Source organism: Medicago sativa, chromosome 6 (genome assembly GCF_051527215.1).
Source record: "Medicago sativa cultivar Bolivia chromosome 6, Bolivia_mono, whole genome shotgun sequence".
Lineage (NCBI taxonomy): Eukaryota > Viridiplantae > Streptophyta > Magnoliopsida > Fabales > Fabaceae > Medicago > Medicago sativa.
Window position 1 is genome coordinate 95,107,085 of NC_140754.1, and position 19,622 is coordinate 95,126,706.

The 19,622-nt window shown below is 31.0% G+C and overlaps 2 protein-coding genes across 2 annotated transcripts; both read right to left on the reverse strand.

Moving 5' to 3' along the window:
* Window positions 1-1,891: 1,891 nt before the first annotated feature.
* On the reverse strand, window positions 1,892-5,936 carry LOC146918459 (rac-like GTP-binding protein ARAC7). Its single transcript, XM_085720098.1, has 8 exons — window positions 5,651-5,936; window positions 4,956-5,043; window positions 4,716-4,825; window positions 3,469-3,532; window positions 3,298-3,362; window positions 3,078-3,143; window positions 2,849-2,955; window positions 1,892-2,215 (listed from the first exon to the last, which is right to left on the reverse strand). The coding sequence occupies exons 1-8, from the start codon at window positions 5,747-5,749 to the stop codon at window positions 2,185-2,187; spliced, it is 630 nt and encodes a 209-aa protein (XP_085576224.1). The 5' UTR covers window positions 5,750-5,936; the 3' UTR covers window positions 1,892-2,184.
* A 10,381-nt stretch (window positions 5,937-16,317) lies between these two features.
* On the reverse strand, window positions 16,318-18,314 carry LOC146918460 (peroxiredoxin-2B-like). The gene is made up of 3 exons (XM_085720100.1): window positions 18,095-18,314; window positions 17,336-17,415; window positions 16,318-16,706 (listed from the first exon to the last, which is right to left on the reverse strand). The coding sequence occupies exons 1-3, from the start codon at window positions 18,247-18,249 to the stop codon at window positions 16,453-16,455; spliced, it is 489 nt and encodes a 162-aa protein (XP_085576226.1). The 5' UTR covers window positions 18,250-18,314; the 3' UTR covers window positions 16,318-16,452.
* Between the last annotated feature and the right edge of the window lie 1,308 nt (window positions 18,315-19,622).

The following is a 19,622-nucleotide window of genomic DNA, read 5'->3' on the forward strand; positions in this document are numbered from 1 at the left end:
TGAATTACTCAACGCTCCACTCGATTTGTTTTGTTATAATTTTATATATATATTTCATTTATTTAAGTTTTTGAAATAACCTAAACATGACTTCCTTTAGAATCAATTTTGTACTTTTAAAAAGAGGAGCAACTCTTGGGTGGAAACTGGAAACAATGATTTGTGCCCTCTATTTAGTAAGACACACATAAAAAAGGAAAAATTAGAAAAAATAATAATTAAATAATCATTAATTTTCAAATGATTATTGCATGTCCACCCAAAAATAGAGGGTCCAAATTCTTGTGCCCACCCAAAAATTATTCTAAAAAGAGTTCTATTTGAATTTATAATTTTATGAAATGAATTATAAAATTCAAATTAGAAGGGATTGTTTTTAATTAAAATAGAAATTTTTACCGTAATTAAGATACATTCAAAATTCACGGTGCAGCAAGATTGAACAACAACAACCGAGATTGAGCAAGAACCAACGAGATCCAATCTAAAACACAACAACGACTACAAAGACGCGAAAGACGGCACTTGTATACCAGTGCAGTTGTATGAGACAGTTGTATGAGATTTGAAATCTGAAGAACAATTGAGAATATTGAGATTTGAGAATGGGGTTGGACAATGGGTATTAGATTTTTTTTTGGTACAATGCAGTTGTATGAGATTTGAGAATATTGAGAATATTAGATTTTTTAACAGGAGCGTAAAATTTAAAAAAGTTTCTACACATAATAAAAAAAGTCTAAACAATTGGGGTCTAAATTGAAATATAGGAAAACAAGGAGTAGAGGTAATAATAACACATAAGTACAAGGTAATAACACAGATAAAACAAAATTGGCCTAAGATGGGGAAATTTGGCAATTTCCCCATGCTAAAACTCGCCCTCTTAATACTCAAAGTTTCATATCCAAAGCAAGTAACATTTAAATTCTTTGTATACATTGATGTATGTTCATTACTACAAACTCACATTTTTTTTATATAAGTTGATACATTTAATTATGAGTGTGGATAATTTTGGGAAAAAAAAAATCATTGTTTTTTTGTTTCTTACCAAAAAAGCATAGAAGTATCATACTACTTCTGCAGTCAATAACAGCCACATGAAATTCACATGATAAATACTGAAATTCACATGTCTTTAAATATATATGTACATACATGTCATGTCAGTGGTTGAAACATTCTCCATGTTTCATTTTGAACAGCAATTGTACTCATATAACAATTACAATACATAACAACCAACACAACACTTGCAGAAGCAGCTACCAGTCAGAAATAATAAATTGCCCTATTATCCATCCTTATACAAATTTTGATTTATTATTTATAACTTTCTCTAGTGGGAAAATCAGTCACATGAAATATACTCTTCTATTTGTTAGTTTTTCTAGAAATAGATAATGAATAAATCATCAATTTAATCTCTAAACTATATAAAATATATCAATTAGACTTTAATGTATATAAACTCCGTCAATTTAGTCTCTGCTATCAAGATAGATTGATATAGGAAATGAATTGATTATTTATCGGTAGATGAGTCTATGAAAAATGGACATCAGACACGACACGAACACTAATACCTCGACATCGTTAACAATCTGAGAAAATCACATAATTTAGTATAATTATATGTATTGGTGTCGGACACGACACATGTCTAACACCTGGACACTAATCTGATGAGTGTTCGTGCTTCATTGTATTCTAAGACGCCGATCAATATTCAGTCAATGTATATAAAATAAAATAACAACAACCATGTCTTACCAGAATAAGTGGGATCGGCTACATGATCAAACTACGTCATAATGTTCTATCATAAACCATTATTTGCTTCAATCAATGTATATATCATATGAAAAATATTAGAGGCAATGAAGCATTTGAAGGGAAAAATAACGGTTCTCTTGGCATAATGAATTGCTAATTAATAATACAAAACATGGCTAGTAACAACTAAGAGAATGAAAAATTCCCTTCAGAATCCAATAGGGTCTTTTGTTAACTGAAAATAGCTAGATATACTAACTTACACTACAATACAAGCATAATACTAAGAATACATTTTTAGCCATGTAATCACTAATCAGATGTCAGAATTCCACATTTGATCTTGAAGCTTTAGCAAAATAACATCCAAACCAAAAGAAAGAGATGGTACAATTGATGTGTGTATTAAGCAGCACAACCTCCACACACAATACCCCTGCAGTAAAAAAGAAGATAGATGTTAGTGTTAACATACAGTCAAATGTAAACAAGTGTACGATAACATCTCAGATTCACGTGACAGGTAGCTTGCGAACTCAACTGGTTCGTGAACTATCCATCACAGTTCAGTTCTTTTCAGTGCGGTTCAAATTGGTTTAGCAGTTTGGTTTTTTAACAGTCCTGATATTCGGTTCGTTTTTTTTTAACAGTCCTAATATACGTTAATAATAGCAAAGAGGTAAAATTAGATTCACAAAAATCAGTTCGGTTTGAATAAGTGCGCTTCATTTTCTTTAAATTAGTTATGGTTCGATTCAAAAACACAGAATCGGAGCATCGAGCGTTTATATCAGTTTGGTACCAGACAAACCATTAACACGAGTTTGGTCAGTTTCGTCAAACTGTTGTTGTGGTTCAGTTTTCCTTCCTGAATTGAACCACTTGCCTAACAATCTAATTTCCTTACTATTAAAAAATCTCCGTAAACTATATATACTAATCAACCTTCAAATTAATTTTGAATTAGAACTATATAAGTAAATATGAGAATAACATCCATCAAATGCAAAGACCAATGATTAGAAGTATGATTCAATTTCAAATTATAGGAGCAAGAGACGACACTTACACAAACGAGCAACCGGACCTTCTTTGCCTTTTCTTCCTTGGCATTTCTTTCCTCCTTGGAGGTTGGAGAACAACCTTAATGGCAGTATCAAAAACAGCTTTCACATTCTAAATCATATAAACACATTAAATTAGATTCTATTTGCCATAAGATTCTGCAAAGAGAAACCAACATACATCATAAAAGACCTGACATAATTGGATTTTAATATCAAATTTAAACATGCTACCTGTTGAGTCTTCGAGCTGCATTCGATGTACGCGGCTGCACCAATTTGTTTCCTCAGTTCTTCTCCCTACAAAGATTAACTTGTTTAATAAATGCGCTTAAGATGTTAATCTTAACGAACCTCGCTAACACATCAAATAAGCTATTGAACGATGCAACATCAATCAAGTGTTATAACAGTATAAAACGATGGAGAAAAAACAAGTATGAAGAATCCAAACCTCAGCCGATGTTATAACATTATATCCCGTGTGATCAGCGAAATACCCACGATCTTCACGAAGATCTAAAATCAACAATTCAATACTTTATGTCATTAGTCTCTTTTTCTCTTGATAGGTTAAAGGACCAGATCAATAAAAGTACAAAATTTTGTATGAGCCCTTGCTTACCTAACTTTGTACCAACAAGAACAATAGGTACATTAGGGGCGAATCTACGCAATTCTGGCATCCACTGAAAGAGAAAACAAAAAAAAGTCGAAATGAATAACCGATCTAGAGCTAAGAACATTAAATGCATGTGCATGAATGTTATGTGTTCTGATACACCAGAAAGCCTCGCAATGCCGAGGTAGATCTCTATGTTATGGTGAGAATGATCTATTATTGGTAATTATGAATACAATGAAAATGTGCAATTGTTAGACAGTGTAAGTCATAAGCAGACCCAAAATTATTATAAAAATTACAGAAATAGGAAACAATTGCAAACTTATGCTTAAAGAAAATGCATCATTCTATCAATTATCAATAGTAAATTTTAGTGATATCTTTACCAAAAATGTGTTGTCAAATTTAGTGCACCTAATTATAAAGGTAAAGTTTGAAATTAATAAAATATGACACCCCATTTATGTTTAAGATTACATTAGCTAATAATTTTCTTTCCCTATCATCAAGTAGCTATCACTAGGCATAAGATAGAAGTCAACAAGCTATGGTGGAAAAAACCAACCAAAGATTCATTTTCAACTTGATTTCTATGTTTTGAAATATTGTCTGCATAATGTCCCTATCAATTTATTTGATAATTATTTATTTATTATGGTTTCAAATAGGTTGCAAGAGACACTTTCAGCATTTCAAATTTTAAGTTTCACTTTTTAACAATTGTAACAAAATAGTACTAAACATTAACAAATATTTTAAGCAACATATTTCATCTAGCACAAGATAATGTTTTGCATTGTGAACTTCCTTCTATAGTTTCTATCTACAACTATTTTCCTTTCCTCCCATTTATCACCAACATGCAAACACAGGTTCATGGTTGGATAAACAGCTCAATTAAGCGTTTCTTACATAAACCATTATCATATAAGTGTTTATGTATAAGTTATTTCTTTGACAAAAGATAAAACATAGTTAAACTGTTTTCATATAAAGTTATGAGTTGTTTTCATAAGCTTTCCTGACAAGCTTATGGAAATAAGCTAAAAACAGTTTATGCACATGTCGTAAGTTGTTTTCATAAACTCCCTCAAACAGTGTCACAAGTGAAAAACATGAAGAAATCCAAACAAGGGCAAAATCTAACTTTTAGAAAACATGAATCCAAAAATAGAAACAAGAGAAAATAAATTAAATAAAAAGAAAAAGTATTATAAGAGGAAGCAAAGAAATAGTTAGGCATGAACCTTCTTAAGAACATTTTCATAGCTAGCTCTACTAATCAATGAAAATGCTAATACAAATATATCTGCTCCTCTATAGCTCAGTGGCCTCAACCTGCTATAATCTTCTTGGCCTGCAAACATTGAAAAAAAAAAAAGCATCAAATTAATTATGAACAAAAAAATTCCTTTTTTTCCTTTTTCTAATCAATAAATTTTCTTTTTGTTGAAAAAAGGAAAAAATCAAAACAAAGTTTTAAGTACCTGCAGTGTCCCATAGTCCCAAATTCACAATGCTTCCATCCACAGCTACATTTGCACTAAAATTATCAAATACTGTTGGTATATAATCCTGCAACCCAAAAATTAAAAAAAAAAAAAAACCAGTAACATTAACATATTTAGAAAAAAAATTATCAAAAAAAAAAAAAATCATAAGATTACCAGAATTAGAATCCTTACACAAATCAAAAATCATAAGCTGTAAAAGATATAATTAAGCACATGATAACATTGGAATAAAAAATGACCCTATATTAGTATAAGTGATCAGCATTAAAATGTTCAAATATTTATCTTGTTCATATAGACCCTGTTTGGATAAACAGCTTATTTTGCAGCTTATCATAATAAGCACTTATGTATAAGCTACAAAAGCTATTTTTATAGCAAAATATAAAATTAAATAAAATTAAATTGTTTTTGTATATGTCATAACCTATCTTGAAGAACTTATGAAAATAAGCCGAAAAAGTTTATAAAAAATGTCCTTCCAAACAGTCTCACAAAACTTATAATATCAGTAGATAAACGAAAATTAAGTCAATCCAACTAGCTCATAGTATATAGTTTGAAGACAGAAAAACAACTAAATAATAAAAGATCAAAAATTAAAAAATGGGGAAACTTTTTTTAGGAAATTTATATAATATATGGATGATAAAAAGAAGAAATATTACAGTGGGAAATTTGTTACTGGTGTAACAAATGAGCATGCAAGTTTTTCCAACAGCACCATCACCAACAGTGACACATTTAATGAACTTTGAAGCACTCATATTAACTGTTAGCTAAGACTAAGGTTTTGTTGAAACACAAAACTGTGTGTGTTCTTAATGTAGAAAGAAACAACCTCTGAGGTTTAAAGAGTGTGAAGTAGAAGAAGTAAATGAAGAAAAGGGTGTTTCTGGATTTTGGTATCTAAGTTTGCATTAAAGAGTGTGAGAGTCAGATAAATAGTTATGAGAGAGAGAGAGGGAGAGCCTTCCCTAAGTTTAGAGAAATTAAAGATAAAAAAACATTGATTAAAAAGTTTGTTAATTTTTTAAAATAAAAAAGTATACACGCTCATGTCACTATTATAAACAAGAATTGATATTTTAAAGTCATTCAATAAATAATATAGATCCAATATGTCATTTATTAAATGAACACAAAATGTTAAATTTTGCTTAGGGAAGCCTTCTCTTAAAAATTGTGGTTGAGCTTGACACAATCCTAAAATCCGGTTTGTGAAATAAAGACCGCTTATAAACACGTCATCTTTTGTTTGATGTGTAACTTTATAACACACTCTCACGACTAACACAATTAAGTTTGGTTCATGGACATAAATGGTAGGTGGTATGATAATTGAAACTTGATAAAATCGGGTGAGGATTGTCTCTGTTTTTAAATTGTGAATTTTTTTATAACAAAATTATAATGAAATTGTTTCTTATACATCAAAACGTTGATATCAAAGTCAATTCATATTGATACAGTTGATAAAGAGTTGATTTATACAATACAAAAATGTAATTTTAATTAATTGTTGTCGATGGTCTGAAAATTTGATGGATGATGTGTAAATATATTTGTCAGTGTTTAGTGAACTTTAAAATCTATTATAGTTTCATTCAAAAAAGATAAAATCTATTATAGTTACATTGAGCATTCAAATCCAACTCATATCAACTTATTTATTGAACAAAAAAATTTAAGTACATAGTACTTCATAATAATTTGTCAAAAAAAAAAGTACATATATAATAAAGTTTTACACCCACAATAATTAAATACTAGTACATATAGATCTTGATCTTGCTATGTAAGATTGAATAAAAAATCTTGCTATGTAAGATTGAATTAAAAAAATTGTATAGTGAGTGAGAGAAAGTGCATTTCTGCAAGGTGCATGTACTACTAGTCAAAGTGTGAAACTGTGTAGTTGGTGCACTTTATCGTCCCACTCAATAAATTTCAAATCTAACAACAGAAATATTTTTTGAATTAAACATAAGTGGACCCCTCTCTCAAACGGTACCTATATTTGAGGCAACAGCCACAGTCCAAATAATCCTTCATTTGTTTGGTTTCCAACTTTCACTAAAGTGTCAATTACTTGTTCCCCAATGCACTTCTGTAAATTAAATGTTACTCTAAAGAAATATTATGATATATGAATCTTTGGCTGGCTAATGGTAAATATTAATATCAAAATAATTGAAATATTGTAGTAATTCTTCGAAAATACAATCAAAGGTGCTTGAATAAAATGATTAAGTGAGTGTTTGGAAAAGCGGCGCATTTTGAAAAATCACGCTAGCAAACCACGTCAACTAAGAAGCTTAGTTTCCAAGTTTCTTAATCTATATTTGGCATTAAGGTTGATATGTCAGAATTACGGTGATCCATTGTAATTTTCTAAAAACTAGACTTTATATCTTTTACATAATCAGAGTGCATCATTGTGATTCTGGAACATACACCATCAAAAGTGCTTGAATTTAGAAAATGACCATAAAAAATGACCATCAAAAGGTAGACTTTAGAAATTGACCATCAAAAGTGCTTGAATAAAATGATTAATGGTCTGTTTGGAATAGCGGTGGGGGGAGGAAAAAAGCGCTTCTAGCCTAAAGCTGGAATTTCCAGCTTCACAAAAGTCACGGTGACATTACATTGGGACGCGAGAATTTGGCTTCAAACGCCATGCCAAACACACGCTAAGTGAGTGTTTGGAACAACAATACATTTTATAAAATCACGCTAGCAAACCATGTTTACCAGAAAGCTTAGTTTTAAAGTTTCTTAGAGTGTGTTTGGTATCACGTCCAAAGCAAACGTGAAAATAAGGAAGCTGGAAATTGGAGCTTCTGCTTTAATGGGATTTTTCACCGTGATTTTCAAAAAGCAACGGGATCCCAAACATACACTTAGCCTATGTTTGGTATTACGGTGGATGTGTCAGAAACACGGTGATCCACCGTGATTTTATGAAAGCTACACTTTATAGCTTTTACAAAATCATGATGGATCATCGTGATTCTGGAACACCGTAATATCTAACATACACACGTTGAAATGTATCTTGGAACGCGAATTGGCAATTGCAATGTGGATCTAAATATACTATAAGATCTCTTTTGGCTTAGTCAAAAATTAGTTTGAATTTTCTAAAAAAATATAGTTTGAAAGTTAAGCTTAAGAATACAACACTGTTCAAAATATTGAAGGAGTTGCATTGATATTGATTTACGCAAAAAATAATAGTTTTTAGAAAATGAAATGCTGATGTATTTTTGTGATTGAATAAATAAATAATCAGTTCCATAAATTAATTGGTACAGTACTATTACATATTTTTCTTCACAATTTTTTATATATTTTCATAAATAATATTAAATTTTTTTGTACTGTTTCTTTGGCAAGCTTTATCTTTGACTTATGGTGACTTACAGAAGAAGAGTTCCCCCTTGGGACATGGGACATTTGTGTGTGATAAAGTTACATACCAAATACGAATAAGACAAAAAACAAACAAACAAACACATGTTAGTTAACTCAGTATAATGTCACACTAGAACATAAAATTACACTTTTTAAAAATTGAAAAATGATTGAAAAATGTTTTGAAATATTAACGATTTGGATCTAATGAAAGAGATTAAATTTTCATAATATGATAAATTAAAGTTTGAATTCGTTATAAGAGACACTCACGTTTAATGTTTAACACTCTTTTAATAAGATTAATTAATACAAAAGAAATGGAAGAGAAACCAAAATAAATTATTCTCAAATGTATCACATCCCATCCAAACTGTAAATAATATTTTGGAATAGCGTCTAGGTTTCACGGTCTTAATTAGACGTTGATCCACGCATCACTATTAGATCCAAACATCTAGTAACATTATTAGTGGATATCAAAATATAAGTAATTTTCTTCCTTTAGAAGCCAGGACACGCTATTCTCGTTAATTTACCTTTTATCATTTCAATGTTTCATCCCCCAACTTAAGTGTTAAAGTATTTGCAGATACACTACTCTACTCATCAAAGATACTTATATATTGTTTTGTGCCTCAACAACTCCGATCATGGTTCCATACTACGCCTACCTTAAAAAAATGTGTTTCTTTAGCCCTTAATCTGTCTTAGCTTTAGGGAAAACAAAATGAATATTACTCTCATCTTTCTTAATTTTTAGTTAAATAGTTCTCATATAAAATTAAGATTTAAAGATGTGGATTGTTGTTTGTATCTATGAACGTGCATGACATTGGGAAGCAAGAATGGACCCGCATGTATGTATACCCCATCCCTTGATGAAGAGCCCACACATCCCAATAGGTTCAAATATATTTAACCGTTGAAGCTTTTGTTCTGTCTGAATCTGAATTTCCATCTGTCCCAATAGTATGTGTAACAGGAATTATTGTATGCTTTACCTAAAATTGGTTTAGTTGTCATTACTAAACTAATAAAATTGGATTAGTTGTCATTACTAAACTAATTGATTTCGATTAAAATCATATTGGACCAAAGAGAAATGTTTTTTCTTTTAGAAAATGGTGCTGATAGAGCATGCAAAAGTTGGACTACCCTTTCTAAAGCATGAGTGATATCTTTTCCTTGTCTCTTAGTCATTCAATTGTTATCCTATAAATAAATGGTACTCTTAAGACAATCTAAGTAAGAAAAAAATCATGTTCTATTGGATTGCTAATTAGTTATAGGAAAATGCTAACAAAGGTCATTAAGGCATTGTTTAAACAACCAAAATTAGTAAATTTTACTTTGAAAATTTTGTAGTTATGCCTTTTACATATATTAAACTTGTATTTTCAAGACAAACTTTCTTATTGTGGGTTCTTTAAACAATGTCATTAGGATACTTGTTAGCAAGACCTTTATATGCCTTTTAGTTCATGTAATTTGACATACTAGTTTAACATTTGGAAAAAAGAAAAAAAATTAAAAAAATATGCCTACATATATTCACTAATTGAATGGACGTGATATGAACATCTTGAAACTATGATGTGGTGTTTCCATAACTACTTATACTATTTTCTATCTAACTAAGACCATTTACAATGGTCATCAACATTAAACACCATTCAACACCCACTTTTTCAATTCCCAACACTCCACATCATCTTCTCTCTCTTAATTCAACACTCATTCAACTTTAACCTCTCCAATGGTTTTTTTTCATTCAACACTCTACCCCACCACCTTTTATTTCTTATTCTTATTTAATTTTATATTTTTGTTTTTATAATTACATAAAATTACAATTATCGATTATAATTAAATTAAAATAAAGAAACACTTAAAAATTTTTTTTGTAAAAACAAAATTTATTTAAATAATTTATTTTTATTTTCTTAACTTAAAATGCAATACAACAAACTAAGCACGCAACACACAAATAACTTAAAATGCAAGAAAAAAAAAAGCACACAACACACAAGCAATTTATTTAGTACGATACAAATCATCTTCAATCACGAAACATTCCAAACTTTGTCCATATGTGCTTCACTAGATCTGCTTGCAATTCGTGATGAACATTTGGATCACGCAACTCGGATCTAGCACGCACATGATTTGCAAAAGTGGGTAACACATACTATTTGGTTTTTTTTTTTAGATTTTTTTTTTGCATGCCATGTGAAATGGCGAGCACTATTTGGTTTTTTTTTAAATTTTTTTTTGCATGCCATGTGAAATGGCGAGCACTATTTGGTTTTTTTTTAAATTTTTTTTTGCATGCCATGTGAAATGGCGAGCATTCTGTGGCAATCCTGTGCGGTCCAATTGCACGCCGCCACGTGGCATTCTGTGGCAGATTAATTGGTGTTGAATCCGTTAATCCTCTCTCTCATCCAGCAGTTCATTCAACAGAGGTTCAACATGCCATTGCACTGGTTTTCCTTGTTGACTGTCAGGTTAAACACTCCCATTGCACATAGTCTAATTAAGAAAGCTAATCATTTCTCTAGAACTTTTCAATCTATACATTATTTAGGAATTTTTCTCATGGCTTATGTCGAAAGGGTTAATTGAATCTACAAGCTTATGGGGCATAGGAACAATAACAGTCAAGATCGTGTGAGTTCGCCAACATTGATACATCAAATTGGTAACATAAAATATCTATTGTGTGTAACTTAGTTAGTTAAGTTGTGTTGAGCTTGTAGAAGATATTGGAAAAACTCCATATTCACATATAGTGAAAATAAGGTATGAGATGAGTTCATAAAAAGTTTTCATATTCTTAAAATTGGTTTTTAAGAACTCATCATATACCTTATTTTCACTTCAAATTTACTTTTAGGTTGTATCAGATTCACATAATTCATTTCTATTAGGTTTGTTAAGTTGTGTTACGCAATCCTCACAATAAACATATTCTTGTTATGAAAATTTAAATCAATGTATTTGAGAGCACCATGCAGTATGTGGACGTGACTTGTTCGCAAGTCCTTTCTCTTCTTCACCATGTGTCTCCGACTTTTGGTTGACATAGAATTGAGCATTTTCAGCCTCTTGAGAGGACCATCTGGTTGTCTCGACCCCTTGAGAGAATTGTTGCTTTGATGGTTGGTAGTGTCTTCGTTGATGTTTATACAAGAGGTTTGGAGGTCTCATTTATGATCATCATGGTAACTTTCTACATGGTTATTATGGCAATAGTAATGGCTCGTCTATTTTTCATGCGGATATTTTGGCCCTCTTTTATGGGCTCTAATTATGCTGGGATTTTGGTTATAGAAAAGTTGTTTGTTTCTCAGACGCGGTTGATGTGATCGATCTTCTTAAGAGTGATGTAAATCTATATCATCGTTAAATTAGTCTCATTTCAGCCATCAAGCATTTTCTTCTTTTGGATATGGGATGTCAAGTTGACTCGTACATTGCGTGAATGGAATTTTGCAGCATATCATTTGGCTAAGTGTATGTTTGGATTTACTTCTTGAGGGATCAAAATTGATTATGGAGGTGTAGAATTGATTCTGACATGTTTGGTTGCTGTCAGGATTATGCATCAAGAATTGATTCTACTTGAAGTTGGGATTTGTAGATTTTGATTCTAGAATTGATTTTTACAAATAAATTTATAGTTCAACTTATTTTTACATTAATGTATTCAAACAAAAATTATTTTTAGTAAGAATTACTTTTAACCAAATTCAATTCTATAGAATTAATTCTATCAAGATCAATTTTCTCAAAATCAATTCCCTCTTACGCACAACCAAACACACACCAAGTTAGGTGCTTCAACCTCTTCAAACTCATCGTTTTGCAGGCCTCTCTTGATCTATCTCTTATTCTCACTGCAGATACTTTGTGTGTGGCGTTTATTCATTATTAGTTTCTTTTTTTTTCTTTCTTTTGTAACAAAAAAATGTCATTGATTATTTTTCTAAAAACCTAAAGACCGTTTGTTTTATACTCGAATTTTTCGTAAGGAACCAAAATAACAATTTCTCGCTTTCTGTAAATCCAATGTGTTATTGGCAATGATTCCACCAAAAAAAGAATGTATTGGCAACAATGAAATACTAGTAATAAAGTAAGATCCTGCTACCAATTAAAAGAATGCAGGCCAAATTTCATTGACTAGAGAAAAAACACTTTTTCACACTAGATGGTTAATTTGACCCCATAAAAGTGACATGGTTAATGAAAAGTTTCGATTCTAAGTGCTTGTTGGTTGTCACATTAACATGCATGCGCACATTCGTTCCTCATCTTTGTGCCTCAAAGGTCCAAATGTTCAACTTTTGTTCAACATTACCATTGAGATTTGAGTTTTTAAAAAATTGGAACAGTTAAAAGTCAGGTGCATGTATGTATACAACATTCCAAAGACCATGTTATATGATAGTAGTAACTCATTCTTAGAAGTAAGAACCCATATAACATCCTTTAAAATAAGGGAAATGTTAACGAGTGTCCCCGGGGCACTCTTTAAGCACTTTAAATAGTAAGTTTTTTATGAAAAGTTGGGTAATCATTACATTGAAAATTGTAATGGGTAACTTTTTAAAGTAATAATTGCTAAATTTGGATGCTTAAAGAGTGCCCCGGGGGCACTCGTTAACAAGACCCTTAAAATAAAACCCATCTTACATACTCCATCCGATTATTATTATAAGCGAAAATCCATTTTTCAAATACATTGAACAATTAATGTATCTAGTTTTAATATAGACTAAATACATTAGTTATTCAATGTATCTTAAAAATGAACTTTTACTTATAATAGTGACCGAAAAGAGTAATATTTTAGTGAACATCCTAATAAAGTAGAACGACTTGACAATTGACATGCTTAAGACTTGCTAATTATTAGTAATTTAAACCAGTTTTTACCTTAGCTAATAGTATAATTTTCACGACCTAGTGTTATGTAACACAGATCGTGCTAATTTGTGTAGATTGTGATAAGTATCAAAATACTTGGAGAATCCTCTCTTCATGGTTAGCTATTAGAACTAGACTAAGTATCTGTTTGCTTCATAAAGTATCTGTATACTATAAATTTTAGCTTCATAAAGTCACGGCAAAATAGGAATGTAAACGTGAGAAAAGTTGGTTTAACGCCAAACCGAACACAACATAAAATACTCCACCGAATATCTCATGCTACTCAATGTGATTGAGACTCAAGCATTCCATGTACCCATATTCCTATAATAGTATCACCCGAGAGTCAATGTCCCAACATTTGGGCAACCAATGACTGACTCTAATATCATTTGATAAAAATTGAAACTTGTGTTGTCGATCCCAAAAAGTGAACCGGAGCAGTCGACCCAAAAGTAGATCAATAAAAGGAAAAATAAAACAAGATTGGAGAAACTAGACCAAAACTCAATGAAACAAAAAAAAAATTCGTGAATTCAAACGAAATTTAGAAACATTCTTAGAACGGGTGTTGTAACCATTGTCAATTCTCGTGTCTTGCTCAATCTAAAAATAAATAAATTATTTTTGATTCTTAGTAAAATAGGTTCGACAGTCTTTATTTGATGCTATACAGCCTCTTAGTACCATTATCCTTTACATCACCCCAAAGTCATTGAAGTATACAAATGTTTTCCTGAATCCTTTGGTTATATAGGTTCGACAGTTTTTTGATTCTGGAAATGAATGGCCATTCTAGAGTCTGTTTCCTAATGAGGCTCATCATTAACTTGAAAATCACCAAAATTTTGGTAAATGAATTGAAGAGTTGTCTCCTACAAATTTTCTACCTTTTCCAGCAAACTCTTCAAAATGATCGTTGAAAGTAACAGCAGATACTAAGATTATGGAAGTCTTTCATACTCTTGAGTGACTACTAGTAGCATGACAAAATGAACAAAATGATGAAAGTCTTTCATACTCTACATCCACATTAAAAACCTTGCCATCTCTTTCCACAAGAAGGAATTCTGGCAAGAAATCTAATACATCAAGATCCACTAAGATTGTAACAAAATATCCAAATTTCTTGCTACCAGTTGCCTTATAGTATGTGCATAAAAAATGTTTATGCTAAACATGTACAAGTAATTACTTCACTATTATTTTAGTTTTTTATGGAGACTATTATTTTAATAATTTATGTTACTATTATTATTTTTCTATTCAATTTCACTATTTTTTTTTTTACAATATTTCGCTATTCAGATATTGTTCTTTCTTTTGGTAAGACCTAGCTTTTGAAAATTGCTCTTTACACTTCAAAAAATGGTCTACACCTCAAAATGACCAAGATATCTCCAACGATAGTTAACTGCCATTGGAAGTATTGAATGTCATTTTTAGGTAGGAGAGAGCAATTTTGCTGGCAAGATGAACAACTTTCCTAGCTTTTTTGTTGTAGATTAGGCCTTAGCCCTTAAGGGACCAGACCCTATGTCACAAAAAAATTTGGTCCATGTCTTAATGTTTATCTAATACTCCCTCTTGTCCTTAATATAAGAAGAAAAACCAAAAAACATTAAAACCAATACATTCATTAATTAGTGTAATTTTTTGAATATTTTTACAAATATACCCTCATAAAAAATTGTGTAGCATTAAATACACTCACTAATATTAAAAGGGTAAATTACACTGACCTCCCCCAAAATTTACTTATATAACACAAACATCCCCTCTAGTTTTTCAAACTCACTTACCTCCCCTCCTTTTAACGGTGTCAAACTTTTGTTAAATAACAACATAAACAAACTATGGCTCTCTGCCTCTCCATCACTGACGGCTATGGCAAGCTTACAAGTTAAAACCAATGGCTCCCTATTAATCTTCTATTAATTTTTTTTTCCCACCATCAGTTTAATGTATTCACCCGCCGTCCATTCACCATCATCAAGTTTTCTATGTTTTATCCCTAGATTATCATCAAATTATTCTCTTAAATTGCAGTATTTTCTTCGTTAATTTTAGAACATCACAGTCCTTCAAACTGCACAGTGCACACAAACTTTCTCCAAACGATCCTTGGTTGACATGGGTCCACAAAACTGACAGTGAAAAACAATGTTAACGGAATATTAACTGTGTTAATACAAAAGGGAGGTTTTAGCCTATATAATGAAAACTTAAGGGAGGTTTGTGCATGTTTTAAAATTAGAGGGGATGTTAGTGTCATTTTAATAGACCTCAAGGAAGGTGTGTGTAATTATCCCATATTAAAAAGACAAACATTGTGATATTACATCTTACAAGGGTAGAAAAGTCTTTTAAGCAATAATTACATCTTAAAAGTTGTGATATTTTCTTATAAATAGGACCAACAAATTTTTTGAAAATTTTCTTATATATAAGACCGGAGGGAGTACTACTTTCTTTAAAAAAAAAAAACTTTGTTCTCATGAATAAAGTCGTCTCCATCTACCATAGGATATTTGGAGCTCCAATCGCATGTGGTAGCTGCCACTCTCCATATCGCAACTTGGTGGCGCTATTTGCCACAATTAACGACAGAATGAAACACTTCGATAACCATCCCTTAAAAGTTATCTATCAAGGGAGAAGAAGCAAGCATATGGTGGCTGCCACTCTCCACATCGCGACATGGTGACGCTATTTGCCACTATTGCCGACAGATTGAAACACTTGGATAGCCATCCCTTAAAAGTTATCTATCAAGGGAGAGGAACCAAGCCACTTAAATACTCCACCGAGCATCCCTTTTGCACGATGAGGCGATGTGAGACTTTAGACACCCCATAATACCCAAGTCCCTATCATATGGACCTAGCATTTTGAGGTTGACTAAGTATGCAACTTAAGTCTTATCCATTACAAATGAAAAACTGACTGATTCTGCAGTAAAAAAAAAAACAACACATGCTTCAAACTAGCAGTATTATTTCTCCATAATATGCATTACATCATGTCCTTGTCTAAAGTGCACAACATCATACATAAAATGTTTCAACTATGATGTTCTGGAAACAAAAGATTCAAAACATTCATAAAATGCTCAAAGAGCCTTGATGATTTCTTCAGCACCGGAGATGGTGTATTCTCCTCCTTCTTCAACATTTGCAACCTTCACCTTCAAGTCTTCAACAAGAAGAGCAAACCTCTTGGAGCGAATGCCGAGACCTTTGTCACTGAGGTCAAGCTCCAACCCAAGAGCATGTGTGTATTTGGCAGAACCATCAGCAAGGAACTTGACATGCTTGTTCTCTGGGAATGTCTTGGCCCATGAATTCAGCACAAATGGATCATTGACTACAAAATCAAAGACAATAACAAGTTAGTCGCATAATAGACAATTTATCTTCGACAATTTGATCACAAACATCGTAAGTATAGAACAGGTATTCATGTTATTATGTTAGCAAATTCAGATTGCCTGTAATCGGTAACATTAGTAAACAGTCCAGATTTTAATGCAGCTTTTCATCATTTTAAAAAACTAAATTACAAAGTTGAAATCTAGGCAATCTAGGCAGTCCAATCTCGATCCAACAGGTATCGATGTGACAAATGTGTGAATGTGAATTCTTTGATGTTAACACATTGTATTCACCAATGGCACGAAGCTTGCAGTTAGATCCACATTATAAAAAATATATTCCATAGCTCTATCCATATCACCATTTAGCAAGACATTGAATCAAAAATCTAAGACACGTTCAATCTAAATTATAAGATAAACTACAAAAATCAAGTAACAAGCCATATAGAATCAAGTAACAAGCCCCAATTTTGAAGCATTCATAGATATTGAATTGAACATGAAAGTTGTAAAAACTAAGAATTACGTGTACATATAATATTTGTCAATAAACAACACAATCAGCAACAAAAGAATCATTATAGACAGCAAAATCATGATATATGACTAGAAACTTTACCACTGATGCAGATGATTTCATCAACACCCTTTCCTTTCAGCTCTTCTGATCTCTCAATGAAGCCAGGAACATGCTTCAAGCTGTTCCAAACAAAATAACATAATTAGATCTCAAATTGAATAACATCTTGAAACATACCCCTTTTTACCAAGACAACCTTGTAAAAAGTGAAACAAAACAAAAACATCTCACAACCATGATGTTCCTCTATCCTCAAACAGTATCCTTAAAATTTCCGAATTTTATACAAAAGAAAAATTAAACTAGAACCAATAAAAATAAGACAATTTGAGTGACCCATTTTAAAATTCTCACAGATCACAGTAGTCACATCTCATATGAACAAATAACTCATAAATTAAATAAAAATGAAAACTTTAAACAACACATAAATCAAATAAAAATCAAAACTTTAAGTGAAAAACAAATGAATCAAAGGTACCCATGAAGCTAATTCAGTTAAATAACACATAAATCAAATAAAAATCAAAACTTTAAGCGAAAACAAATAAATCAAAGGTACCCATGAAGCTAATTCAGTTAATTAACACATAAATCAAATAAAAATCAAAACTTTAATGCAAAAATAATGAATCAAAGGTACCCATGAAGCTAATCGAGTGAAATAACACGTAAATCAAATAAAAATGAAAACTTTAAGATAAAAAACGACGAATCAAAAGTGCCCATGGATCTGATTCAATTTTATTTTATTTTTAGGGTTAAGATTTGAAGGAAAATTGATGAAAAGAGGTTAACCTGCAAGTGGGGGTGAAGGCACCAGGAACAGCAAAGATGATGACTTTTTTGCCGGCAGAGAGGGAATGAATGGTGACAGATTGAGGTTTGTTTTCTTCATCAAGGAAGGCTAAGGTGCCATCTGGGATCACATCTCCTACTTTGATTGGAGCCATTGAAAGTGATTGAAATTGAGATTGAGAGTGTTGTTGGAAATTGAGATTGAGAGTGTCAAAAACTACGTGTTGTGTCTCAATGTAATGACCCTCCTTATATAGAGAAATTGGAAATGGATGATCCTCTTTTTTTGGTTACATTCTTTGTAACCAAAAATAAGGCAAAATTGAAAAATAAGGCAAAAAAATAATATATTTTTTTTTAATTCCAGGAGAAAAATAAGGCAAAAAAATAAGAAAGAAAGACTAACCAATGGACGAGAGTTGATGTATCTGATTTATAATATTAATTAAATATTAATCATTCAGTAAAATTGAAAAAAAAATTACTTATATTTGAGATTGTCGAATGAGATCGACTACAAAGTGATTTCATGGTTTAAACGATCTTGCTTGTTAATTTTAGGTCAAATGACGTAGATTTTTTTTATGATGATAAAAGACATTGTAAGAGATTGAGGTAGTTTATTTGTGACAAAATAAACAATCGAGATCGAATGACTCAAATTTTATAATAATAATAAAATATTTTATACAAAATATAAAGTCAAATGTTTTTAGTCTTAATTTGAAACTAAATACATTTGATCTTTTTCTAGAACAAAAAAAAATTTACTTAATCTTTAAGACTTCTTTTGTTACATATGAGATAGTATGTTGTATAACAATTTCAATTGTTCATTTGAGATAGTATGGTGGCAAATATTTAATCGTTCTAAACTTATGATTTTATCTATTTTTATTATAATTGAAATTTTTTTTTTAAACGTTAACGAGTGTCTCAATGACATTCTTTAAAGCCTTTAAATGATAACTTTTTTACGAAAATATGTGTAATCAATACATCAAAAATCAAAATATTTAACTTTTTATAAAATATTTTTTTCTTTCATAATCCTTATCAATACTTTTTTTTTTTAATTAAGAAAGACAATTTTGAAGTTATTGTATAAAACATGTCATTGTACACTCCTATTATTAGTTGAGCTGGTTTGACTCATTTATTTGTTATCGTGTCATTGTCCTCCCCTCCATGTTGACTACATTGAATTACAACATTTATAGTCAGAAATTTATTGTTGTTTGATTTTTTTTCCTTTTACATTTATAGTCAGATATTTATTTAATTATTTAGAGAATCTTTTAGATTTCAAGATTAAAGATTTTTTGGTAGCCATTTTCATTTTCTAATTAGTCATTAGGAGTGGTTGTATGGAATAACTTTTAGAACGGCCCCCTGCAAGTGGGCGTGGAATTGGTCTCATCGAATTAGTCGGTCCTTGGATCGGATACCGAGTTTAAAAAATAAAAAAACTTTTTATACTCTAATCATTATCATAAGTTAATAATACATGCATTTGGAAAGTATCATA

What these genes read in the sequence shown, in the direction of transcription:
- LOC146918460 (XM_085720100.1), bottom strand. Translation starts at nt 18,249, where the DNA reads ATGGCTCCAATCAAAGTAGGAGATGTGATCCCAGATGGCACCTTAGCC. An exon ending in GCCTTCACCCCCACTTGCAG is followed by an intron (nt 17,416 to 18,094) that starts GTTAACCTCTTT and finishes TGTTTGGAACAG; the next exon opens with CTTGAAGCATGTTCCTGGCT. An exon ending in TGAAATCATCTGCATCAGTG is followed by an intron (nt 16,707 to 17,335) that starts GTAAAGTTTCTA and finishes TTGATTTTGTAG; the next exon opens with TCAATGATCCATTTGTGCTG.
- LOC146918459 (XM_085720098.1), bottom strand. Translation starts at nt 5,749, where the DNA reads ATGAGTGCTTCAAAGTTCATTAAATGTGTCACTGTTGGTGATGGTGCT. An exon ending in ATGAAAATGTTCTTAAGAAG is followed by an intron (nt 3,533 to 4,715) that starts GTTCATGCCTAA and finishes TTTCTCTTTCAG; the next exon opens with TGGATGCCAGAATTGCGTAG. An exon ending in AGGTCCGGTTGCTCGTTTGT is followed by an intron (nt 2,216 to 2,848) that starts GTAAGTGTCGTC and finishes TTTTTACTGCAG; the next exon opens with GGGTATTGTGTGTGGAGGTT.